Source organism: Callospermophilus lateralis, chromosome 2, assembly GCF_048772815.1.
Source record: "Callospermophilus lateralis isolate mCalLat2 chromosome 2, mCalLat2.hap1, whole genome shotgun sequence".
In the NCBI taxonomy this organism is placed as follows: Eukaryota; Metazoa; Chordata; class Mammalia; order Rodentia; family Sciuridae; genus Callospermophilus; species Callospermophilus lateralis.
The window spans coordinates 22,528,800-22,556,518 of NC_135306.1; the positions used below are offsets into that span (position 1 = coordinate 22,528,800).

At 38.3% G+C, this 27,719-nt stretch overlaps 1 protein-coding gene across 7 annotated transcripts in view; it reads right to left on the reverse strand.

Annotated features, from left to right (window-relative positions):
• The window catches only part of Musk (muscle associated receptor tyrosine kinase), a 98,133-nt gene that overhangs the window by 16,432 nt on the left and 53,982 nt on the right, over positions 1 to 27,719 (reverse strand). For 2 of the 7 annotated variants that reach the window (XM_076843194.2, XM_076843192.2), the window contains 5 exons: positions 18,971 to 19,130; positions 10,084 to 10,090; positions 6,268 to 6,531; positions 729 to 904; positions 35 to 58 (listed from right to left, as the gene is read on the reverse strand). In XM_076843194.2, the coding sequence (XP_076699309.1) occupies positions 35 to 58; positions 729 to 904; positions 6,268 to 6,531; positions 10,084 to 10,090; positions 18,971 to 19,130 (631 nt within the window). Of the gene's footprint in view, positions 1 to 34; positions 59 to 728; positions 905 to 6,267; positions 6,532 to 10,083; positions 10,091 to 15,376; positions 15,421 to 18,953; positions 19,131 to 27,719 lie in introns of all 7 variants that reach the window. The other 5 variants (XM_076843196.2, XM_076843193.2, XM_076843198.2 and 2 more) reach the window with 3 other exon arrangements.

Consider the following 27,719-nt stretch of genomic DNA (forward strand, 5'->3'; position numbering starts at 1 on the left):
ATAAGGTTCCAAGGGCACAAATAAATTTACTTACTTGTTAGGTTTTCTTTTTTATAATCTGAAGGGAAAGGATAAAAATTTGTTTTAAGTGAGCATCCAGATATCTCATGTATTCTGTGAGAGAGTGCTAAGAAATGCAAGTTCACTTTCAGTTTTTTTAATATATAACTGGAAAACATTATTTGCATTCAAATGTGAAAATTACATCTTTGAAAATTAAACCAGCTGTTAGGGATAACAACATAGTTCCTTACAAACAAAGTTCATTAAAGCAACATGCAGCAATTCGGTTTTGTTTCGTGAGATCAGCGTTTTCAAACATGTGGCTTATTTTTGCATGCCTAAAACTCTGCTTCATTGGCTAAGAAAGAGGATTTTATTCCTTTATTCCACTCTTTTGACAAAATATGTTTCTTAGCCATTTTTCTGCACATTCCAGAAAAACGTTACAAGTTCTCATAAGCTGCCCTATAAAATAAAGATCTCAAGCAGCAGTGTCCTTTAATTTGTTTTAGAACAAATGGAATGAAACTATGCTAACCTTGTGCAATTAGGATAGCATTAGAATTCCACTTATTAGGTATGTAAGGAAGGCAAAACTCAAAAATCAATTAGAAATGCCTAGAAAGCCTAGAAATATTAGGAGCTTTCAGTTCACACCTTAGTTTATTCAAAACAGTACATTTATTTTAACTTCCATAGTCTTGGGGTGGGGGAGACTCTGTTACCTAAATATGGCAGTCTGGTACAGGCCTTGGGATCCCAGTGCATGCTGGGAAGCTTGCTGCAGTCTGGCACGGAGAGCAGATGCATCCCGGATCTGTAGAGTCCTCTGTGGGTCTTTTCTTCCATCATCAGCCATTCTTTTGCACAGAAGAGCTCCTTTACTGCCAAGCAGTACTCTCTAAAATATTGTATGGAGAACAAAACTTGATGAATCATGACATGTTAAAGCCAAATCTGTGGTGGAGCTTATTCTGTATTTTCAAAACATCATCATAATTCATCGCCTGTGCTTGCAAAAGCATTTTTGAAAGGATTCTTTTACTTTAAATAATGTGAGGCCTTATGAGATATGGTATATTATGCTGTGAGATTAAATACTATCTTGTTTTGTTTTGTCAGGGTAATTAATGCTACTGGGAAAAGGAGCTGTTCAATTTAACAGGCATTATGAGATTAGGAATCCTCATTATGTCTTCTCTCAACTTCATATTAAAATAACCATAAAGGTACAAAAACAAGCTGCACAGAGTTTAAAACATCATGCATACTGAAAGCCATGAATCATTTTCAATCAGTTTCCAGCCTGGGAAATTTTTCTATATTTTCAGAGTCACTGGGCAGGGTTTGAGGCACACCATCTGCACATCTGCATGTTTTGTTCTCTAAAACAGAGCTGCACCTCCTCCATGGCATTTATAAGAGGGAATGTGGTTCCTGACCCAGCCCTCTTCCCGAGAAGCATTGTCCTGTCCCCTGGCTGGGTGTGCTTCCATCTGAGAAAGCCAGAGTAGTGTCTATTTGAATATAAAGCTGTTATGTTCATCTATAATCCAGGAAATGAGTGAAAAAACTGAAGAGAGATTAGTTGGAATATTTGGATTTGGGGGATTAATATTAGCTTAAGGGTAATATGACAAAGCTATATAAGAGAAATTTGGTTAATGCCAAATTAAAATATTTGGGATTAATAAGAGGAAATGAAAGATAATTAAGGAACATAGCAGACATCCTTCTTTCAATACCTGAGGGATTCAGAGAGGATGGAGGTGTGTGTGTGTGTGTGTGTGTGTGTGTGTGTGTGTACATATATATTCAGATGCCCAAAATTTCCTACATAAAAATAATTGCATTACAAGTAAACATGCCCAATAATGTCTTTTTAACACTCATGCCTATTCTCCTGCGTGCCCAACTTGCCAATATGGATGAATGAATTGCCTGTAGGATGAACAAGGGAGATCATGAGCATAAAAATGAGATTTAGAATTTGGGGTATGTTTGCAAGAGAAGGGAGAATGAAGCAAACAAAAACAAAAACAAACCCTGAAGAGTGCTGCTTAACTTGCTACCTTTTATGTCTGAATCTTGCTCCTGGCTTGCACAAGCACATCTTCTTGTATTTAGACAGATAGAGATCTTCCCCAAGGATATTCTTATATATGATCATGAAATCAAAAGTAAAAGCTAAAAATAATGTTCCCCAAATTGAGCATATGCCAATAAAATATGAGTAAACAGCATTAATTTGGCTTACAATTCCAGACAAAGTTGCAAACAACAGGCATGGAGGATTCAGTACAATTATTCAAGCTTAATTAGATGTACCCTGAATATCCTGTTTTTAAAATGGCAACTTTTCTGCATTATTTTCTGCACTCAGGATCTCTGTCATCCTAGTCCTCATTATTTTTTCTAAGTTTGTGTATAAATAATTTATTATGTTTGTTAATATATCCCAAATGCCTAGACTAGCTTTTGGAGCCTAATAGGAGATCAAGAAATGTTTGTGAGTAGATGGAATTCCCTGTCATTCACGAGAAAAAGGACACATTATGAAATGACTGTTTTAAATTAGAAAATCATGAGCAATGGTAGGCTCCTAAAAATCTCACAAGAAATTAGAAGTACAATGCAAAAGGGCTGAAGACCTTTGAACCACTAAAGAATAAAAACAAATGGAACTTTTACAAAAGATCTAACAAGCAAGCAAGAAAGCATAAAATGAGAATATCTGAAAATCAGTATCTCAAGAAAATATCCTTAGGAAAACTATTAGTGTGTAAAATTTTTATGTATCATTAATGAACTATTGGATCAAACTGATAAAAATCAGAGTAGAAAGGACTGAATATTTTAATTAAAGGTGATACTAATATTTTCATAATACATTTTAATTTTATCCTTAAAAATATAGTCTTTTTAAAATGTAAAACTTTTATAACTATTGATATAAATTAGAGGGAAAAAATTCCATAAAGTAAAAAATGAGCCAGGTCTGGAGGCGCACATGTGAAATCCCAGTGACTTACTTAGGAGGCTGATGCAGGAGGATTACAAGTTTGAGGTAAGCCTCAACAACTTAGCAAAACCCTATCTCAAAACAAAAAAATAAAATGGGCTGGGGATATAGCTCAGTGGTAAAGCACCCCTGGGTTCAATCCCCAGTATCAATAAATCCAAAAATGCCACACGCAGCAACATGGATGAATGTCAAAAACATGTCACTTTGCTGAGCAGAAGAAGCCAGGTACGAAATGGTACTTGAGTGTAAAATTCAGGAACAAGAAAAACTAATCCATGGTCAGAAAAATCAGAACAGCAGATACCTTTGGGGATCATTGATTAGAATGAGCATGTGTGCATTTTATGGGGGTAAAAACATTCTGTCTTTCCTGGACCAGTGGCTACATACTTGTGTACCTTTGTCAAGACTGAACTTGATGTTTAAATGAGGTTCAGTTTGCTGTATGTAAACTATACTTCTACCAGCTAAATATCTCAATAAAAGAATATGGCATTCAAAACATTTCATTGAAATTTTCCAGAAAATGACATAGCTCAACTCTAAAATTTCAAAATTCTAAGGAAATTAATAACATTTTTATCACAATAAGGAATGAGGGAGGTAACTGTATCACTGTTTTATTGACATTCTAGTCCAGGGGCACAATTATCTTGTAATTAGTACTCATGTTACAGTAACTGAAACCATAAACCACACCTAACCATAAACTTAATAAGAAAAAGCAACGTGAAGGAAATCATCAAACTTTACTAACAGGCTAAGCACGAACTTATTAAAAGGAATAATGTAGCATGTTTCTGGGTGGGAATACTCAATAAACACAGCACTTCTCTCAAATTGAATTTTATAAACTTTTTGTTATTCTAATCGAATTTTAAATGAAATTTACCTGTTGACTTTGTCAACACCTTTCAAAATTTCCTACATAAAAATAATTGCATTACAAGTAAACATTTTTTAAAAGATAAAACCATTCATTCCTAATGATATCATATGAATAAAATATTATACTTTCTGATGTTTGTCTTAATCTGTATAATGAAAGCCAAACTGGAATTTTCATAAAATAAGGTTCATTTTTAGATGAGATTTTTTATCTGATGCAATGGCAAAGCTTGGGATACCATGACTGTGTCAAATGGATGCAAAGCATGAAACTCATTATGAAAGAAGTGCTTGAAAGCTTCAACCTAGAACAATCCAGCATGCATGATATTGTAAAGAGGGCACCGAGGCATGGCTTATTGGTGTTATGATAAATGCATTATTTTACATCGAAAGAGAAAGGATGGAAAAACTGATAATGTGGCAGTAGACAACTGACTCACTCCATGGAGTAAGTTTAAGAGTCTACTTTTCCCAAACTAAAATCATAAGAAAAACTTATAAAACAGGTATCTAATAAATTAGGGCACGTGAAAGGTTAACTGATTTCACTACCAAAAAAATGAATTAACAAATTTTGCCTCAAGAAATGACCTACATAAGATAGTTGTTCCTCTTTCTAAGACACACAGCAAAATGTTTATAGATGGAATAATAAAATATCTATGATATACTTCAAAATAAGTAATCTGGGATGGTGCTGCAGTGGGCTGGGTGAGTGGGAATGAACTGAGATTGAGTATGAGTTGATTTAAGCTGAGTGACAGGTACATGGGCAATCTTTGAACAATGATCTCTACTTGTATACATATAAAAGTGCCCATAATTATAAAATTAAAAGAAAAAACAACTGGATCAAAAGCAGAGGCTCATTTTGCAATGAGAAAAATAATTTGCAAACATAAATAAATTGTTAAATTATAATCTTACAATTTTATTAGATATGAGAGAGCAAACTAGTAGAAAAATGGGTACAGACTATAAACTGAAAACTTTTGTAAAAAGGCCTAAAAGTATCAAGCACACAGAAGATTTTAATTTTCTTCTTTGTGACTTTATAAATATTCTGATCTTTATGCAATAGAATGATATGTTTTATAATCAGAAAACCACAATGACTATCACAAAAAAAGGAAACACATTTCTAATCAAATTATTGTTTCTCTTCAGCAACTGTCCATAGCATTGAGCTAATTCATCTGTGTCACTGCGTAAGTATGGTAACTATCTCAGTGCCAGTGACAACCACAGATTACATAAGCAGTGCTACGGAAAAGGCTGATAGAATCTACTGTCGCATACTGTTGTTAGTTACACTTCTTATGTATTATATGTGTGCTACTTTCTAGTTAAAGGGCTTCATTATTGAGCAGAACTCCAACCATACAATTTTGAGAACTCTCTAAAGAAGCTTAAGAAACAGAAATGTAAATTTAAAAAGAGGCATTCAACAGACTCATTTGTTTTTGTTTTTTCTTTTTTCAAATAACTACAAGGGCATTTGAAAAATATTTATTAATTTCCTGTGAGACAATTTTTTGCTTCTTCTTACCACTCTTCCCCCCATTCTCTTTAGTTTTTATTTCCTTCTCTTTCCCTTTCTTATTCCCAGAAATTTTTCATGTCATGCCTGATCACAATACAATCTTCTTAGGTGAAGAAACAAATTATATTACTCTGACAGTGTCAACAAACATTGATTTTCCATTGTCAAGAATGACCGAGCCCTAAAATTATGTTAATTTAAATAGTTAAGTTTCCACCCCAAAATAGAAGCAGAAATGTGCAATGTTGGTAGTTTTCATGCTTTTTTTTTTTTTTTAAGAAAGTCCAGGAAGAATAACACTCTATCTGGTTTCTAATACATACTATGGGTGCAATTCATCCTTTACTCCCCTCAACTCTATGGTACAGATGAGGAAAACTGAAGTTTAGCCTAAGATCATATACATCTAAAAATGAGAACTAACCATATTTGAAATTTGTTCTATTTGATTCAAAAGCCAGCATTTTTTGATGAATCTTACTATTGGAGTCCATGTGAGTTTAGGATTTCTCTTTTTATTTTGCAGGAAGCAGGACTACTTATAAATAGGACAATAATGTGAACACTGCAAGAGTAATAGAATATTATATCTTTTATGACATTTTTCTAGAAGTTCGGTGTCTTTGTATTATAGATCATCATCATCAGTGATTCACTTGGTAGGAATTTTATTCCAGAATCACCTCCTCTTTTGGTTGAAAGCCAGCTTTTGTCTTTTTTTGGCAAATGACAACTTCTTTTGAAAACTTCCTGTTTGCAGACACAACCATGGAAGTTTCTCATTTATATATTTGTGAAGTTTTACCTGCAAATGGGGGTGGGAGCAGGCACTCCCCCAGGGCTGCACTCTGGGAAAACGTGGCTGCACAGCAGAGCCTCGGCAGCCGGCCGGCAGAGTGGGCTCATGGCTTTCAGTTCATTCCAGGCTGTGTGAACCAGTAGCTCTTGGGCCTCCTCAGGGTCGGCGTAGGAGGTGTTGAAAAACACAAGAGCATCTTTTGCCAGGACTGCATCACACACCTCCCCTCTGTACTGGGCGCAGTAGCCTTTGTAATCTTTCTGTGGTTTACTGAAGGAAGAAATGAACAACATTTCCATCACATGCTATTTCTTGGCATTCATTCTATGTTGTTGTTGTTGTTGTTGTTTTTTCAATTTCACATCTGCATCACAGAAATAGGAGAGCAGTGCACTGGCAAATTGTTTGAAATGTTCCATGTGAATATTGTCTTCATTTCCAGCTGCAATTATATCATCTCTAGCCATTCTAGAGAGCTATTATGAAGGCCAAATGTGATCATGGGCATGGAAAGCTTTGGGAACGGTCAAGGACTGAATAGATTTGGGTATTTTTGTTATTTACTTTATAAATAGAATTCTACTGCTTTGGGTGAGGTCAGCTCACCCACTTCTTACAAAACAGCCAAATTAAAAAAAAAAAAAAGAAATGCATTGGAAAAAACATTCATCATGATAGTTAACAAAAGATAGCATTGGATAACAAAAGGGAGCATAATAATTGCTCTGATCCAAAAAGCTTGCAGCTTCAAGAACATTGTTTATTTATGAGTTAGGAGAGTTAAGTAGCCAATCTTTGTAGAACACTTGCATCTCTGACACACCTTGCATATTTACATTCTCTCACCCACACCAGAATTTCACTAAAGAAAAAGCCATGCATGGAGAAGAAAGCATGGCATATGACTTTCTGAGGAGCTAAGTAGCATCTTTAGCTTTGATAGTTTCTCATCCCATGTCTTGGGGGAAATTGCCCCAAATGCTCTGCTTCGTAAAATGAGACAAGTAATTATTCTGAGGTCAGATCATTATGTGTTCATTGGCAATATATGGAAAAAAATCATAAATCCTATAGTGGTAGCACAAAAATAACACTAAAGACTTATTTTCTACAACAGCTGAAAAGGATAATTGGGAAATGGAAATTACTGCTGGTGCTATTACATATCCACCTGTCTACTTCATGCAATATGATAGTATCTGTAATAATTATAACAACTCACATTCAATTGACAGATATTTATTGAACACTTGCTATGTGTAAGCACTGTGATGGTCTCAATATATTCTTATGCTTTCCATTAGATCTCTATTACTAATAATGACAGAAAACTTACATTTAATTGTCATTCAGATTTGTACAACATTTAGAATTTAGCATTTCATTACCTTTATATAAAAGATTTAAAGTGAGACAATTAAACACATTGAAATTTGTGAGAAACTTCAAAATTGTTAAGCTACCCTATTTGAATTTGAAAAATCAGTGCTTTACAAATCAGCATTGGCTAGTCTTTAAAAAAAAATCATTAGAATGAGACAGCACATTCAGATAAAACAATAAATGTCTAAGAAACACAGCTATCTATATACTTTAAAATAATATTTTGTAGCATAGCATCTTCCTTTAATTAGTCAGGATTATTTTTTTCCTTATCATTTCATTTGCTGGATATTTTAAAATAAAGGTTTTGAATAAAATAAATACATAAAACTCCCATTCAAACCTGTGTAAATTTCTCTGGTCAGAAACAACCAGAGAAATAATTTATGCCTTACCTGTGTAGGGCCCCCAATCCATAGTGACGCTAAGAAAGTTTCAGAGAAGCAAGCATGCTGAGCTTTAATAAACTTAATAATAGATAATAATGAGAAATAGCTAAGACTGGTTTATAAAATCGTCTCACACATTCATATATCCTGGTATAAAGGGAGGATGAATAAACATTGGTGTAACTCTACTCATTAAAAGTTGAATATTTCCCAAAGGGTTTGGAAACTCCTAATTAGCCATCCAGGTTCTGATGGTGTCGTGTGCTAACTACCAAGTGCTGTTACTTTTTATATTTCCATGAATATTTTTAAAAATAAAAGACATTCTTGACTTTTCCCTCTAAGAACACAACAAAACATGTCTTTTGGGGAAAAAAAAAATTGGAACAAAGAAAAAAGTATACTAAAGGAAAATACTGATGAAAATAGCCTCAGAGGTAAGGAGTATTAATAATCATCTTATAATCAATCCATCTCTCTGGATTTCTGATGCTGGAAAACGACTTCAGTGTGTCTTAATAGAATTGAATGCTCACTTTTTGGGGGGCATTGGCTACGTAGTGCAAAAGAAAGAACCAAAATAGGAAAAGCCGAGTGGGGTGGCACATGCCTGTAAACCCAGTGACTGGGGAGGCTGAGATAGGAGAATTGCAAGTTCCAGGCCAGCCTGAGCATCTTAGTAAGACCCTGTCTCAAAATAAAAAATAAAAAGTGCTGGGGCTGTAGCCCAGTGGTAGAATACCTCTGGGTTCCATGACCAGTACTACAAAACAAACAAGAAGGGGAAAAGAAATGGATTTTAAAACTAGATCTTGGTTTATATTTTGTTTTTTCTTCCTGAAGACCATTAGCTTGTGAAAACCTTTGTACATTGGGAAAACCTATACATATACAAAGTGTATAATTATTAGTAGTTTTCCACATAATGTATGATGTTTCTGTGATCATTAAGGACTTGGCTTTGGGTAGCATTGCTATGCTTGGATGAGCTCCATAATTTAAGCATATGGATATATAGGACTCCCCCACCCCAAGTATATATTATAAATCTAAAAATATTTATCTATATAGCTATGTAGTATTTATCTATTGACTGCTAATCACACTTTCAGTGTTCTAGTTATTTCCTCTTTCTTTCTTTTTCCCCCTAATACTGCACACTGAACCTAGGGTGCACACTGAACCTAGGATGCACTACCACTGAGCTATGTCCCAGTCTATATATCTATATCTATCTATCTAGATAGATAGATAGATATAGATATAATTTTGAGGCAGGGTCTCACTATGTTGCTGAGGCTGGCTTTGAATTTGTGATTCTTCTGCCTCAGTCTCTTGAGTCACTGGAATTACAGGCGTGTACCATCCCACCCAGCCATCTCCTTTTTTGAAGAAACTTATATACCTCAAATGTCACACTGTGATCAAATCTTAGACCCAAGACATGGAGGTGAATTAGGCCATTTTGTCCCTCAATCTCTTAAACCTATTGTTTAGAAAAAAATTTAGAAAGGAGCTCACAGCAACTGTTCCACTGTTCAAATGAGCAAGAGGACCAGTTGCTTCTAGGATTGGCTCATCAGTAGTCCTAAGAACCACAGGCAGAGAAACACAACTTTAGCTGGATGTGAAGGAATAACATCACATGCAAAAGATCACCAGTAAAAAATCTCTGTGGTCACGCTTACATTATATATCCCTTCAGCAGATACTTGTCTTCACTGTGGAGTTTGTAAGAGTCAGTGCTGTCTCTTAGAACCCACCTAGTAATTCAGCATCTATTTATTCCTTGGGCAAACAAATACATCAAAGCTATATGACTTTGGACAAGTTTTAGAACAAATTTTGATAGGCAATGACTGGAGTTCTTGATTCTGCTCTCCTTATCTTCATCATTGCCATCATCTTGTAAGAGCATTAAGCCTTAGAAATTAGAAACTTTCAAAAAGTTTCTAACACTCAACACATAGCAGACAATTAACGATGTATCAATTAATAAACATTAAAAAACACAAGCAAGCAAAACATGAGTATAAAAATAGTTTCTTACCTCCATTCTATTAACAGGAAAGGAAGTTCCCATAAGAAATCACATTTAAAAAGAGGGGAAAAAAGAAAGTTAGTACATTTTCATCTTATGGTTTGAAAGAGTTTCAATCTCTAAGGCTCTGTTAAGTTTTCTGCTTCTATTGGAGGCTTGATCCTGCATTAACAGGCAGACCTGAAGAAAGGAGATTAAGAAAATACTGTCCTGGGAATTGTATTCTTTTCAAATGGAGGTGCCCATGCTGGCCTTCTGGGTATGTGGCCTGGGTGGTCAGTTACACAGGGTTCCATACTCTCCTATGATTACTTTAATGCTCTTCTTGAAATACTATTTTTTAACATTTTCATTTTGCAGTTAACTCCATAAATTATGTAGCCATTTATTCCCGTGGGAGTAAAGTTCAGGGCGCTGTGAGGTGGTGGTTCCTCTCCTGGGGTGAGCTACATGATCCTACTCAGACCCTCTCCCAGTATGAGGGCCCTGGGAGGCTATGAAGTGGCCTTCCTTTCTGAATTATTCCAACTTCTTTTAGAGAAATTAAAGATTCATATGCTTTACCAAGTGTTTTGTGGCCAATTTTCTCCTTGTTCCCTACTCCCATTATTAAAGTAAAATGTGAAACGTACTTTGTCTAAAACCAATTTGCTGCATTAGAATTTCTCTGAATGTCAAGGTCTAGCTTCCTTGGAAGATGTTAGATCCATTTGGGTTGGGTGCAATTCTTTTGGCATTTTTAAGAATTCTAAAAAGTTAGTTCCCTTGAAATACAACAAGTTTGTATTTCTGATTACTTTTTTTTAGATCACAGGGATTGGTGACAACACAATTTTTGCAACCTTGAATGTATGATTCAAGGTTGTTTTCTTACAAAAATGTTTTAAAAGTAGTCATTTTTGTCAAATTGAATAAAGAACCCTGCAAGTGTTCTAAATTGGATAAAAGAGAAAAAAACACAATGACCAACCACAATGACCTACATAATATGTGCTATAGTATTAAAAATACAAAACAAGTCAGGACTGTTTGGCTATATTATCTGGAAAAATTTTACATTTTTAATTCTGATAAGGTAATTAATTCTAGGTAAAGTGGGTTTAGGTAAACTGGTATTAGGTGAACTGATTTGGGGTGAATTAGTCTATTCTGAATGTATGGCACTCATTCCATGAAAATACTGGTATTTTCCATTCATAGAATGGATCCCTTATATTTGAAATTTTTAAACCAGTTGTTTTCATGCTCCCAATTTCTAAAGTAAATGATTATAGAAAATATGTAATCACAGACATAAACACACACACACACACACACACACGACACTTTTTTCCTTGCCATGTCCTGAGGAACATTACTAGCTCCCTCTTTGTTCCATTAAGCAGGCTCTGTACACAGGCACACAGTTTTGGTTCTTGGCCTTCAAATGAAGGTGGAAAGATCCCAGGAGATGAGCTGTTTCTCTAGATTTTCCTCATGCTTGAATGATTCTTGTGTAAGGGGATTATAAAATGTCTAATGCAGCTCTTTTCAACTGTCTAAGAATTGAGAGACTAGCACACAAAGCCAAGAAAAGTGTCTTTATTTTTATTTTTTTAAAAATAACATGACTTTCTGAAAAGAACCACAAGCATTAGGGCCTAAAGGCAGAGGGAGGGTCCAGCAGTGGCACTGGCCATCACTTAGCAGGGACCTCACCTCGGATGTGAATCCATGGGATGCTATGGAAGGTTGCTAGGTTACCAAGAGAACGGCCATCAGACAAAAGAACCCCAACAGTAAGACACCACAGGCTGCCCAGCAGGAATTTAGATCAAGGGCTGGGGACTGTGAATTCTCCCACATAAGGTACTGTGTGGCATGGAGGCCTCTGCAGGACTCTCTGAAGGACTCATGTGTCCCACGAGAGAGTCAGTAGTCAAATGCTTGCAACAAGAGGATTTAATAATCCATTAAGGCCTTAAAGGCCTGGATCCTGCATGTCTGGGTTTTAATACTGGCCCTAACATTTATTAGCTATGTGAGTTTGGAATCTATATGAGCTTCAATGTCAATGCAGAATTCTGGGAAAAGTGGCACCTATAAGCCCCAAACCTCATGATGAGTCTCCCACTGTGACAGACTAGATGGAAGAGGACATTAAGAAATTCTGGAGAAAATGGCATATAGTTTGGAGGAGTCAAAACAGATTCTAATAGCAGATGAGCAGAGAGACCCATTGAAACTCAGTGAGCAAAGGTGATAGGTATGGAGAGAGATCCCACTTTATAACATGAAAAGGAAGATTCAACAGCTTAGAGATTAACCAGTGCCAAAGAGAATCCAGCCAGAGTACTTGGGAGGAAATAAGATGCTTTAATAGACTTCTATAACAAGGGCAGTAAGCAATGAGAGATGAAGTTAATTTAAGGTGACTGGTAGTTTCTAGACTAGAAAGACAATCAGGAGGTACTCTCATTCATTGGACTTCCATGTGTTTCTTACAGACTCTTTTTTTCTGGGTGGTAGGTAGCTAGGGGACAGGGAAGGGATCTAAGAAAATAGTGATTTATAAACAAATGATTTTATTTCAAGGCTAGTTTTTGTTTTTAAACTTCAGAAATTTCCAACAGCCACTGTTATGGTTTGGATATAAGGTGTCTCCCACCCCCCACCAAAGCTCCTGTGTTAATGCAGGAATATTTAGAGGTAAAATAATTAGATTTTGATAGTTATAATCTTATTAGTCCATCCTAGTTTGAATGGACTGACCGGGTGGTAACTATAAGCAGGTGGGGCGTGGCTGGAGAAGGTGGGTCACGGGGGGCATCTTTTTCTCTGAGGCCCCTTCCTCCTCCCTCTCTCTGCTGCCTGGCCACCATAAATGGAGCAGTGGCCCTCCATGAGGCCCTTCTGCCTTGACGTTCTGTCAAGTTGGCCGACCAAGGACTAAATCTCTGGAATCATGAGCCAAAATAAATTTTCTCTCCTTTAAATTGTTCTTGTCAGGTATTTTGGTCACAGCAGTGTACAGCTGACTGACACACTGTTACCCAATGTCTGCAGAATCTTGAAAATGATCCGGAAAAGTCCGTAAAATGTTGGCCTTCTTTTGAAACTTGCCTGGGTTCTAAAACAAGAAGCTGCCTGATTGGAAGAGCATGCTTACCTTTTATGCCTAACTGCAGAACATCTGGGAGCAATTTAGTGTGGCTACTGTCTGTTACTCATTTATTCTTTCCCCTTTATTAAAAACAAAAACAAAACACTTTTCATCAGTTTAAAACCAGATGAAGTCAGCATGAGATTCCAGGGCACGGTGTCTGCTCTGTTGGTAAGAAGACTCTTCGCCTTTAGTGGGAGAAAGTTCATTGCAGGGATCATGGGCCCTTTGGCTGAGTGGTAAAGGGGATCCTGTGCTCCCTTCTGTGCCACCACCTGCCTAAAAATTATGTCCAGCATAGGATGTAACATGGCAGTACATTCAATCACCTCTATCAATTTTGTTGTAGAATTCAAAGTTCTATTTTTTTTTAATAATAGTATCGAACATCAACTCTTGAAATATGGAAAATAAAACTAAGTGGCCCATTTTACAGTGAGGGAATCCCAAACTATCACATCAGATTTCTGATGATGCCATATAAAATTCAAATGTGGGACCAGAAGTCCTGGACCCTGGGATCAACCCAAAGAAGGGGCATTGCAGACAGTGGAGAGATTGGTAGAAGGGGGAATGGCTACCAGTGGAGGAAGATTGGGACCAGAGACTCCTCCCTATTCCCTTAAGACTGGAAAAGCACAGACAGAACTTTGGACCTCACGGTCTGATAAAGGACATATTCGTGCTGTTAAAAATGGGAAATACAAACATGTATGTTCTTCTGAATCTCTGTGTCTATTTTTATGGACTCTGGCTGTTCCAGGACCATGCTCAATACAGGGACTGGTCTCCACCACAGGGCCTAGGGTTCTGGTGACAAAGACAAGGCATCTTGCCCCAAACCAGCATCCTGGTGAGTTTCAATCGTAACTTGAGTCTTTTGGGTTGAGACTGGAGGGGAAATGCAACTTCTTGGTTGACAGGCAAAAGATGCAAAAACTTTTGTGACGCCTTTTGATGACTAACAGTGAATAAATGATGAAGAAGGAAGTGTATCACATTTCTGCAGGCACAGAGGTTTGAGCGGACTCATGGAAGGCTTTGGGGAAATGAAGGCCAATCTCTGTTTTGAGTTGTCCTTCAAACCCTAGAAATATCTCTGGACATAATTCTAAGCACTAGACCATTTGCTCTTTCCATTTCCAGTTGTCCTGCTGAGATGAGTAAATAAACAGATGGAGTAAAAGCTTCCAAGTGAAATACAGGCCTGTGACAGAGGGGCCTGTTGACTACATAACACAAGGGGAGCATGGGGACAGCTGAAATGAGAGGCAGCAGCAGATTCTGGGGTAGGAAGCATTGCTAGAATAGCAAGAGGAGGCACCATGTCTGATTGGACCTCTGGCCAGCCCCGCTGGAGGCCACAGGAAAGAGGGATTTAGCAGATAGGGAGAAAGCAGATGCTATATCAAGAACAGGGAGCACTGGGGAGCCTAAGACCATGCTTATGTGAAATGCTCCTGAAGAAATAAGCTCCAATGATCCTTTTTTTTTTTTTTTTAAATAAGATTGGTCTCATTTTTCTACATACTGATCTCAGGAGCACTCCAGGGTTGGGAGGTCATTTCCTCAGTGATTCCAGAGAGAACTCATGAGACATCTAGCAGATCTAACTGACAAGAACAGGTCAAAGACTGGAAGAGAAAATGGCAGAAGTCTCAGAGCTCTTACTCGATGCACTCAAGATCCGCTCTTTAGACCTGCCTGGGAAGCTTTGGGGAAAAGTAGAAGAGAGTCAAAACCTCCAATAGTCAGTGAGACTCACCTGAAAAACAGATGAGGAGATGAAGAGAAAAATCTTGGTGAGCAGAGCAGGTAATAACACTAAATATGTAGCAAATTTCCAACTCATAGACCTATTTTTGATCTATCATACCCTCTCTAGACTTCTAAGTCTTTTTTCTTTTCCAGTTTTTGACTAAATTCTCATTTCTTTATTTGATCCTTAATATTGGACCTTACTGTGATTCTGTATATGGACTGATTTAAGTGTGGCTCATGCAGTTCAGAGAAGGGCAAGATCCCAGGTCCCAGGTATAGGTTAATACTTTCTTTATGCTGTATGCTCTACTCGGGTTCTCTGATGACCCTTTAGCCACTACTGTAAATATACCCCTGTCCAGGGTGTTCTCAAGTTTCACTTCCAGGTCCCAATTTTACCTACCCTCTGAAATTGACCTCCATATCACACTGGTGTCCACTGACTGGTCAAGTCATTGCTGGTTCCGGGCTACATGACTATTTGCCCTACTGAGATGACTGCTCTTCATCTGCATCCAGGCATTGCAGTTTGCAAGCCTTCCGCTGCTACACACTAATCCATATGCTGCCCCCACTCTCCCTTCCCTCCATGCACATTCCACTGTTATTTTCCATGAGCTGCTATTTCTGATTGGCACTACCCCTCAACCCTCACCCCTCACCCCAGGATGTTGCCTTCCTATGCTACCTGTGTCATACCTAAAGGTTCTTTCTACCATCAGAAGATACCACTCTGTTTTTAGGATTACAGATTTCTCTTTGGTATATTCCGTTTACTAATGGAGTTGGAATAGGTTCTCACTTGAGCTGGGACAGGGGTGGCGAGATGATGTGGCTATGGTATGGTAAAGATCATGCTGTATAGTCTTTTCAGCATCTTAAAGATCATGCCCATGGGATGAATATACCCTTGTGTGGAGCAGATAAGACCATTTTTATTAGGTTCCCCTCCTTACTGGTCAAAGCACTATTTCCACAATTATTTTTGTATTTATGATGAGTAGGCTATAAAGGTTTCCACATTAAATAAAGAATCCCTGTCTGGCCCTTCAGGCTTGGTATGTATGGGAATGAGGAAAGAAGGAAGATAAAGACTTTGGATACACATTTTGTAGATTCCATTTCTGGGCCCAAATCTTAGAATGGAGGTACATTGATTAATGAAGGAAAAGGCCAAAAGAAGAGAGAGTTTTGCAACTTCTTATTTGGAATATTAGAAGCAAAATACCTTACAGGGATCCCTTACCCTGACGGGAGCTGGCAACATTAGTGTAAACACAATAGCGTGATGTGGTTGGGTAGATAGCAGAACTGGGAAAGTCAGTTTGAATCTTTCTTTCGTTCTATGTACCTTGAGAGGGATCCAGAAATTGCTTCAGGCCCCATTAAGGATACAAAAAGAGCTGAGATGGGATTAGGTAGGCCTGCTTTAGGGCCTTGGTGGGGCAGACAGGATGGCCTCTCTGACATAGTTGCAGAACAGTCTCTAGAAGGGGTTTGGTGAAGGATTCAGCTGAGAAGTGAACCTATTCCAGGAGGAGCCTGAGTCGGCCAGGGAGGTCCTCTGGGTCCCAACCAAATTCTGAAATCAGAAGTTCCCCAGCTGCTGTCTTCACTAGAGATAATGGAGACGGCAGGGCAGGGCGGGGGGGGGGGGGGGGATAAATACTTGTCCTCTCTTCCCCTGCCATCTAGGGGAAGAGATGGAAGGGGGGAGGGAAAGAAGAACTCTGGAAGGGGATTATCTTTAAATGAATGGAAAAAAAAATCACTGGAAATGAGACTCGAAAGATTGGGTGACACAAAATTTTCTCTTATCTTCAGTGGAACTGAAGGTTAAGCTAAATCGGATCCATTTATTTGCTCGAGTTTGAGTATTCATGTGTCAATATGTCGTGTCTTCACATAATGAATAAATGGCAGGTGTACACACATACACACATACCTATACATTATATAGATATATAGATGACTAAACTGTATGGGTCTATTTATTCACTTAATAGGTATTGATCATATAATCAAAGAAAACAAAGATAGTGTGACTAGAATAATTCCAGTAATTCAAAGGCCTCAGAAACTTCCAGTACCTCCTGGGCCTTCTCATGTCCTCATGTTTTGCTTTTATCTGTATATTACTGTTTGTCCTACACATCTCCTCAATCTTAAACGCTTCAGAATTCATTCTCCTACCCTGTTACCAGAGGACCTCCCTCGCCGACTCAAACCCTTATACACTGCATTTCTCTCCTAGCAGATCCTGGGCCTCCTCCTCTTCTCTCTGTACCAATCATTGCTGCTGTTGTTCAGGTCTTCATGACTTTTCTAGACTCCTGGAAGAGTCTCCTAGCTCTTGCCATGCTTCCAAACCACTTGACATCCTCCCTCCTGTCAATTTGCTAAAGGATATATCTGACCAGAGCACTTATTTCCTCTGAAATAACTAAGTGACTTCCCACTGATGGACAAGTGCATGAAACCTACCCGGGGCCTAAACTGGTTAGAGCCCGCACTTCAAACTTTTCTTCCCACCTTTCACCTGACTGCAGTCTCCATCATGTTCTAGACCACTGACTTGCTGCTTGGTGAACGTATTTCAATCTGTTTGATCTTGTACACATATCTTCTGTTCAAATAGTAGCTCTTTCCCAAGGACTCCCTTCAACTCTTCCTCTGTTGCTCTGCTGTGGTTCTTTGTCTGTGTTTCTGCAATACAGCATAGTCTGAGCTATCTAAACGTGGCTGGCTAACTTCCCTTCTAGACGGACAGTTCCTGGAAAGCAAGACCCATTTCTTAATTGTTTCCATTCCTTACTTTACCCAACACAAGGGTCTATATCCAGGATATTTAATAAATGCATGTAAAAGTGCTCTATAAAAATAGCAAAGTACTGTCTAAATAGAAATCATTTAATTTAATTTCATTTTAAATTGAGTTGAATTTACTTGAGGAGTTGTGCCATTCTCTGGAAGAAATGATTTTCCCTAATATGACACTATAGATGGATATATTCCAGGAGGTGGTACAGGGATACTTAGTTTTGGAGTCTTTCTTTCATGGGTATGCCCCAGAGGCCCAGTTTTGTCTAGTACTCCCAATATATTTCTCTGAAGCCTCTGTTTACTTTGTACTAAAAAATCACAGACATTACTGGAAAGTTCCTCATCAGGGAAGATCAAAGAAGTGGCACTGTAATAAGAAACAGCAGGCTCTGGGGAGCTGGCCCTGGGCAAGGTTCTACCAGTGCCTTACATGTGGGGCCAAACACCTCTCTGCTGATCCCTGGACAGTAGGCCTGCTATGAATATAGTATGCCTGGCATTTCCTGATACGGGGATTATTTCCAATTCTACGAATTCCATAAATGTTCTCAGAAGCCTTTGGGACATTTAAATTTTAAAAATAAACCTTTATAACACAACACAAATATCCTAGAAATCCATGTGTCAGCTCTTTTCCTTGAAAATACCTGTATGTCCTGCTGTTGCATAAAACAGGAAAGGAACAACCGTTAAGAGTCTTACTCACAGGAACAAATGCCCCAAGAAATAGCCATGCAAAATTGGCTCAAATATGGTAAATATCTGACAACTTACTCCTGGAGAGCCTTGGGAAGTTTGGATAACTCAAAAAGAGAAAGAAATGGGAAGGAGAGGAAAAGGAAATTGTAAAAAAGATAAAGAAGGAAGGAGATAAGGAAGAAGCGAAGTGAGGGAGGAAGTGGGGAAAGGAAGAGGGAAGGGAGAGAGGAAAGAAATGAAAGAGACAGAAAGAAGTGAGCTCCTCAAGTTGTTACTCAACAATTGGACAAGCATGTGAGGATTTCGTTTGTGAGGCAACAAATTAGCCAAAATCCATATCTAGGCCACCTCTGGAGTATTCTCACTGGGGACTGGAGTAGGAGATAAAGGTTTTTCCCAATGCCAGATGTGGTGGAATAGCACCCACTCTCCCCTCCCCTGCAGCCACGGGAACATGCAGGGCCATCTTACCTGATATACTGATGGTGGCAGCAGCCTTCGCTGTACTGAATTTCTCTCCGTGTCTATTGGTAGCTATGCATGTGTAGAGACCTGGCTTGGTGATAAACAGCTGCAGCCGTGAGTCAATCACTCGGTCTTTCACACTCTCTTGAATGGACCCAGAAGAAACCTGATGGAGTACAGGGAAAAGAAAAAGTAGAACCAGGTCAAGGATTTCCTAATACGTCATACTAGTAAACTAGAAGGGAACAGCATTGGGGTTATGATCAAAAGGCGTGAGGTAGATTGCAAAAGTAGCCAAAAATTTTTCCGGCCCTCGGCCCAGGACCTTACAGTGTGACTGTAGCTCTTCCCTCTAGAGGTAGTATCTCTTTCCACACTTTGAATCTGGGTTAGTTTGCCACATGTTTTAGGATGGTTGAGCAGAGACTTGTAAAGTTCTTGCATACTGTGGCCTGCTTTCCTTTTGCTTTGAAGCCTGTGACCCCCTGTGAACAAGCCAGTGCTAGCCTAATAGAGGAGAAAACATACATGGTCATTTACCTCCACTGCTTCAGATAGGAGCCAACAGCACCGTTAAACATATGGGTAAGTCAATTCTGGACCAACCAGTACACAGTCAAGCTGCTAATCATAGGAGCCAGACTGGTCAAGATCAGGCAATCTTGACCCAAATCTGCAACCCTAGCCGGCTTGTGGCAGATTAATAAATGGTTATTGTTAAGTCACTAAGTTTTGGGGTGGTTTGTGATACAGCAACAGATACTTAATGCAAAGTATGAAAGATGATGCCCTGAGCAGATCCTCCAAGATGCTTCCGCTATTTCCTGAAGAAAGGGACAGTCAACTATGAGGGATCACAGATCTCTAGAATTCTTTTCATAACATGTGATCAGTTCTCCATAAATGCATATCAGAAAGATAAATGAATATTTTTTAAAAAATGGTTGCAAAGCCAAGTCTCTCTCCAAAACACAGAATTCATATTGCTGGACTTCTGAAACCAGAAAATCAAATGTCCTTGAAAAGCTAGAATATCAGTGCAATATTCGCACACAATTGAGAGTTATTCCATAGTCACCATAAATCTAACTGAATGATAAAGAACGCTGCCCAGCACATTCTACCAGGTTGCAGAGTTAGAATTTGTACCCTAGTTGATCTGATACCAAAGCCCGTGCTTTTAATCATCATATCTCTTAGTCCTTCCCCAGTCCTGGAAGGGAGACAAGTGAGGAGCCATTAGAAATAAGAGCCATTAGAAAATAAGCAACAGTAACTGTTAAAGTTTGGATCTCAAGTACCCCCTGAAGCCTCCTATGTCAAAGGTTTGGTCACCACTCTGTCACTATTGGGAGGTGGTAGAAACATTGGCAGGGCAAGAGGACTAGTGGGAGGAAATTACAACATTGATGGGAATATTGGTCCCCAGGTCTTTCCCTCTTTCTCTCTCTGCTTCCTGGTTGCCATGAGGCGAGCCCCCTTCTCTCACTGCCATGATGTACCGTGGTGCCCCAGGCCCAAAGCAACGGGCCCAGGGAACCATGGACTGAAACCTCTGAATCACTGAGCTAAAATAAGTCTTTCCTCCTTTTAAGTTGATTTTTCTCAGGTGTTTTCTCACAGTGATAGAAAGCTGACTAACAGAACAACCTCAATAAATCAACCAACGAGGAATAAAATAAATGTCTGAGATATGTCATGGCTAAGGCGGTGGCACTTTTTGTAATGGTTATTTCTTCACTGTTTTCTTGAGTACTGTACCTACCATCTTTTCAATAATTAGTCCCTAATTCTCACTACTTCTATGAGGGGGAAAAGGATGCCAATTTGAGGGAAATTCATGTGAAATGACAATTAAGGAAAAACCCATGGTGTGCCTTAGCCTTGCTTGGAGGAGTGTAAATGGGGCCAGAGGGAATCTGAGCCTGGTTACCTTGGAAGATATTCCTCTAATAGTAGGAAATGAAGCTGAGAAAGAGGAATCTGGAGCCAATTATCTTACCATTTTGCAGGAGAGAGGATTTTCAAAGACTGGCAATTCTCCCTAGCTCCAGGTGGCCCTTGTCCTTGGCACCAAAGGTTTCTCTAGCAATGAGGCAGGGAAAGTTTGTCCAATTAACTTCTTTCTCTTTTTATTCTCTACCCTCACTGCCAGTCTCACCATTAGTCTCCATACCTATGATGAAAACTGGCTTACGTGAGTATCAGTTTACCTTAACTGGGGACAATTCCCAGGTCAGATCAAGTGTTCTGGCATTTTCCCCAGATAAGCAACCTCGAGTGGAAAGAAAAATATCTTTCTGAGATACACACTAAGTTGGAAATTCTAGTTGAATTCATCACTATCATATTTATCAGAAGTTCAATGTCTTATGGATCTGAGCATGCAAGTTAGAAAGAACTGAACAATTTGAAGTCTAATTTTGGATTTCCCCTGAATTTGAATACAAAGCAGCAAGGAGAAAAAACAAAACAAAACAAAAAAACCAATGAGTACAAACCCAATGTTCAACTGACATGCTCTATGCTGTTTCATATTTTGTTTTGTTTTTTAAAATAATCCCATTTCAGTTTGTGTATTACGTGGAATTCGTAAGGCCACTGCTTTCCTCCTTTGCAAATCTGTTTCTCTCCTTCAAGAAGCAGGGCCATGCAATGCCTTGGAGACAATGAGAAATAAGTAATTCCGAAATGCTGCGTAGACTCCCACTATTTTCATGTTCACACCTAAGAAAGCCACTGCTAAATACCTCCTCAAGGTCACTGAAAACATCCTTTGTAGGAAAGAGATGCAGTTTTTAAGCTGCCTGAGCTCTCTTCTCCTGGATTCCATCCAGGTGTTGAAATAGTTTGGTGAGGATACCAGCAAATTGGGAGGCTCACCCCTGCATTATGACGTGGCTCCTAAGTGCTTTTCCTCCTGTGTCCAGAGACCTCACTTGATTCAGTGGGTGACTCATGCGCAGCAGGCCTTGTTAGTCATAATTTGAATTTGTTTTTCTTTCTTCATAGATCATCCTGACCAACAGTTTAGTATTTTTGAAGATCTGAAAATAAAAACAATCCTCTGCCCTCTATTTGATTCTTTTTGCCTCCCTGCTTTAAAAGATCAAAGGGACAAGTTCAGATTATCACTGTGAGCTTTCACCAAGATATGCCTAAAAAATACAGAGGACAATGGTCCCCCTGTATTCGGGGGTGTTATATCTGAGATTGAACCAACTGTGGAGTGAAAATATATTTTTTAAATTGCATCTATTCTGAACGTGTACAGATTTTTTTTTCTTTGTCATTATCCCCTAAACAATACAGTATAGCTACTGTTTATACAGCATTTAAACTGTATTAGGTATTTAAAGCATATGGGAGGATTGCATAGATTACATGCAAATAATACTCCATTTTATATAAGAAAAATGAACCTTCAGGGATTTTGTTAACCACAGGGGTCCTGGAACCAACTCCCCAAGGTCCCTGAGGGATGACTGTACTTAACTGAAATGACTCTGTCTGGAGTTTACAGTGAGTACATTGGTTTCTGCAAGTCACTCAGGCACTCTGCCTTGAAGGAGACATATACACAGCTCTGTGCTCTGGGGATAGGGTTTTGTCTTTTTGGTTAAGGATAGCTTTGAGCGGCCATGGATGTGTTAATTTGATTGACCACACTAATCATTTCACTCTGTTATATGTAAATCAAACCACCATGTTATACACCTTAAAGATGTAGAAGAAAAAATCATAAGATTTTTTTTAAAAAGCAGTAAAATAGAAAGTTCTATCAAATAGTCTTAATAACGCACAGCTGAAACAGTGTACAAAAACTTTTTGAAGGTGATATAGCAGTCTTGACAAATAGAATATTTTTATGTATCAGTAATAGGTGTTTTTTTTTTTTTTTTTTTTTTTTTTGTAGTGCTAGAGATTAAACCCAGGGCCTTGTGCATGCAAGTCAAGCACTCTGCCAACTGAGCTATATACCCAGCCCTCATTAATACATTTTAAATTGAGAGATGTTGCTATATCAATTCTGCATAAAATATAGACAAGCCTCCTTTTAAGAATATTAAAAACCACAATCTTCAACATACATGGGTTGGTTATTTATTTTACAAAATTCCTCTATTAAATTAAGATATTTCAACTTTTAAAATGTCTTAGGAATTACATTTATTGGACAAAGAGAGACATGTAATTTTTCTAAATTTTTAGTTGAATGTGCAAATATCAGAGGTATTATTAACATAACTTTAAATAAATCCAGTTATAAAAATTCCAAGGATTTTAGTTTTAAAAAGTAAGCTCTGCTCCGCTCACATCAAATTACTACATCAAATTACTGTAAAAGGAAAATAATATTACCAGTGAGTCTGAAGCTCATCTGTGACTACAAATTTCCATGAAAAAAAAAATTTAAAAGAATGGCATTTCCATAGGAAGAAAGCAAAATATTTCTTAATCATTTTGGAGTATGTTGCTTGACTTTCTCCAGCTCTTGGGCTAACGGTACAGGGTTTTAATTTACTGGCATGTGTGCAGGGTGGGGGTGGGGAAGAGGAGCAGTCCCATCTTTCAGACGGCTGAGTACTTAGGAACATGTCAGGAGATTAGTTTACTAATTCCTAGTTAAAGTCGCAGTTCAAACTGTTTTATTCTATGCCAACTGTCTCCCAGCTCTATATCTGTCTTCATTCAATATCAGAGTTGTGGGCTCCTTCATATTCTCTTGGATGCACTTTCTGAGTTGCTACTTTCACAATGTTCAATGCCTGAAATTGCCTCCATTTCCTGTGGTTTGCGTCAGTAAGGGCAAGGGCATGTGGATTTCGGTTTGGGCTTGGGTAGTGTTACCAAGAACTTGGCAGTAAGAACAACGCATGCTCTCTGACCATAAGAACTGCGGATATACTTTTGCTTTCTTCCTGAATCAAAGTCACCGTTAGTGTATTTTATTCCTGTTTTAGCCTCAGAGGGGATAGATCTGTTTTGCCTTCTACTTTTGATGAGTCATATCTTGAATGATTAATTTGGGGCTCTTTTATTGTTCCTGAATTCCAACAGAGAACGATCATGTATCCTCCACATATCTACTCTCATGCAAGCCTTTTGAAAACACTGAATTTTAAAAAGCACGTCTAACCATTTCTTTATTACTGAAAGACAAATTAGTAAAGTTACATGTCAGCCTCCCAATTTTCTTAGCATGTCTTTATGCCACCTTCAGAGGCTTATGCCAACTACAACAGCTTCACGGAAGAGTCACAAAACACACTGCCAACTAGCATTGGATTTCACCTGACACTTGAAATTTAATTAGAGCGGTAAAGCAGAGCAGGGACTATGTGCTACTTTATTATAACCTTACAGAATTAGAGGACCTTAGTCCGATGTTATACTAGATGTTATACTAGAGGTCATCTTTGACAGCCATCTGACATCTGTGTCATTATCCACATGAGGGATCCATGTCTGAGTGGCAAATGGAACTCCCTTCAAATCACGTTAGCTGAAGAGGGACATTCTTAAGTCAGCTAACTGTGTCTAATTCTCATTCTGTCATGGCTTGAGTTACAGGTGACAAAGTAGTAATTTGTTTGCTCACTGTCTTCTGAAGGGATCTAGGATAGACAGATAAGATGAACCAATTTTAATAACAAATTATGAGAAAGTGGTTTTGCTTAGGTATCAGAAAAAGATAAAAGGAACTTTCCGTCGGAACAACAGAAGTGAAAACAAGAATGAATAATTGAAAGCCTTGGAGGATTGCAAAAATATATAAGATGTCCTTTGTTATTGGTAGCCATAAAATTTGGCATCCTGTTTTACATCTTACCAAAATTTCACACACGGACACAGTTTGTTTTCCACAGCCTTCCCTCCCCTCTCCTTCCTCTTCCTGTGCCCTGTGTCCTAGTTCTCATTTTTCCGGGCTCCAGCCAACCAGTCTTCCTAGGACACACTGCATCACAGGGAGCGGGCCCCGGGAGGGGTGGGAGTATAGAGCAGAACATTACTTTCTGAGATTCCTTTTTTTAATTTAATTTTTTTAAAATTTTACCTTTTTAGCTTAATACAGCATAACCAACAAATAGAAATTGTATATATTTCAGGTTCTAAATTGATGTTTTGATATAGGTATACATTGTGAAAAGATCACCACAAACAAGCTAGTTGACCGATCATCTCACATATGCTTCTTTTATGCTGCAGAATTCTAAGTTTATAGGTCACCCATTAATGGGTTTCTTCTTAAAGTTTTTGTTTTTAATGTTCTGTTATGCTTTTCCAGAGTATTTGCCTTATTTTGTTTGCTATTTAATTCAGTTGAGGAAACTCTGTAACAATCTAAGAAAGAAAGGAATCAAAGCCATTTAATGGAGTAAGAACTATGTTATAAAAAACCACTATGGGATTTGGGGTCTTCTCCTTGTAGACACCAGGGCACCAGGAGTACATGCACATGGGGACATGGCCACGTGAGAACACTGCAAGGTGGCCAGGGGAAACTCTCTACAAGCCAGGAAGTGAGGCCTCACCAGAAACCAGCCGGGCTGGCACCCTGATCTTGAACTTTCAGTCTTCAGAGCACTGAGAAAATTGATTTTTGTTGTTTAAGTCACCCTATCCATTCTATTCTGATATTGTGAGCTCTAGCAAATTAATACGATCCTGGAGAAGAGAAAGTTGAGAGGATATGCAATAATTCAAGTCCATGAAGGAAAGTGCCTTAGGTTGGGTGGAAATAAAATTTAATATGATGTGAATTATGCCAAAAGATTTTGCCTGCCTATAAGAAAAAAAAGAAGTCCTCCATTTTCTTGTTGAAATACTTGCTTTAAACATAATTTGAGGGGGCTGGGATTGTGGCTTAGAGGTAGAGAGCTTGCCTAGCATGTGTGAAGCCCTAGGTTCAATTCTCAGCACCACATTAAATTAAAAAAAAAATTAAATTAAAAAAAATTTTAAAAAGGGTATTGTGTCAACCTACAACTAAAAAACAAATGTTAAAAAACAAACAAAGCATAATTTGAGACATTCTTTGTCTCTAGTATGCTACTGTTACTATAGTGCAATGATAACCTATGTTCACTACAACCGAGACACCAAAAAAAAAGACTATCCTATAGGAGATGAAAGATGAAAATAATCAACCTCCAGTTGGATGACTTATCAAGGTTTGTGTTGATAAGTTATTCTGAGAGTCATTCTTACCCCACCCAAAGGTCTGGTTTGGACATGTACCATCTCTTTTATGAGTGACAGGGTGTCCTAGCTAGAATAAGCTTAAGAGTTGACTTAAGTCTCCTATTGTGTAGCAAAGGATTAAAAGGTTAGTTTGATGGGCTTAAGGTGCTCAAACCCTGCACCTTACAAAGAAAGGTCCTCCCTGTGGCTCTTGGGGACATCCTATTATCCCTTGGAATATTCTGTCTGATACTAGTATCTTTGCATCCTGAGAATTTGAGCCATACCAGATAGTTGACATTAACCATGTGAGTTATAATGAATACTTCTTTCTGTTCACCTGTAACCCTAGAACATACTGCATCCATTTTATTTCTGGAGGTCTAAGATCAGTCCTGTCAGTACTCTTTGTCTAGGTAATCGACTCCAGTAACAACTCTGGATACCTATGCTAGGTTGAGCATCCCTGGATGGCAGTACTTAAACATGTTGTCACATATGATTGTTGGGAATTAAGTATTGTTGTTGCAGCTTTATTGGGAGAGGAAAACTGATTCCCTGTTACTGATTTTAATCATTTTTCTTTTCCTGCCCTAAACTTTAGCCATAATAGCTTTTCTGAGTTCTGTGTTTCTAAAGAATCATCAAACAAGAGTGTGCATGAGTGTGTGTTGGGGTCTTGTGAATCCTAACACACCTGAAATGTGTAAACAAAATGGACAAATGTCTAAAGAGCAGGGTTGAGCTTCCCGGCAACTCCAATGGAAGAAGCAAAGAGAAGGAAGCTCTCTTCATGATTTAGGCTCCCAGAGTTTTTAGATACAATGGTTTTTATAGAAGATCTGAATTGTAGTCCCTTTCCATCTTCCCAAGAGGACCTTTTGGGGGAATAAATGACTCCAATAAAGAGACCTCCTATCAACTAACAAATTGAGGGATAAACAGAAGAGGGCTGACCTAAGGAAAACGCATTCCTAGTATTGTCTTAAATGTTCCCTAGTCTCTGAAGAATTATGAACATGTTCATGAGGGAAAAATGCAATTTAAAATACCTGGCAGGTGCAGAAGGTATAAGGTGAAATTGCAAGTGCATCAGTTAAATGATAACTCCCCTGCTCCAATTACTTCTCCTCTCTTCCTCCTACCCAACCCTGACATAGTGACACAGAGCAACTAAGAAGTGAGAGTATCACAGGTGAGCAGGAGCTAAGAAACCAACCACAATTCCTCTGTGGAAGGCTGGTAGCATGACTACAATAGTCCTGAGAAGGGAGGAAGGAATATGTCTTCCTGCTTATGAATGCATTTGGATGTCTCAGTTATTACTTAGGACAAGACACCTCAAATTACTAAATTAGGATGATGTTAATGATTTAAAATCCAGAAAAATCACAGAGCCTGCTTGAGGTAGGCTTCTCTGGTAGCAAAAGAACCCACTTTGCTGAATAAAGGACAGAGAAAATAATAAAGATTGTATTACATGAAAATCATGCTATTTCAATGCCTAAGTTACAATAATAATCATTTTAGCTCATATCTTCATTCTTTTTCTACCTGAAATCTTATCAGA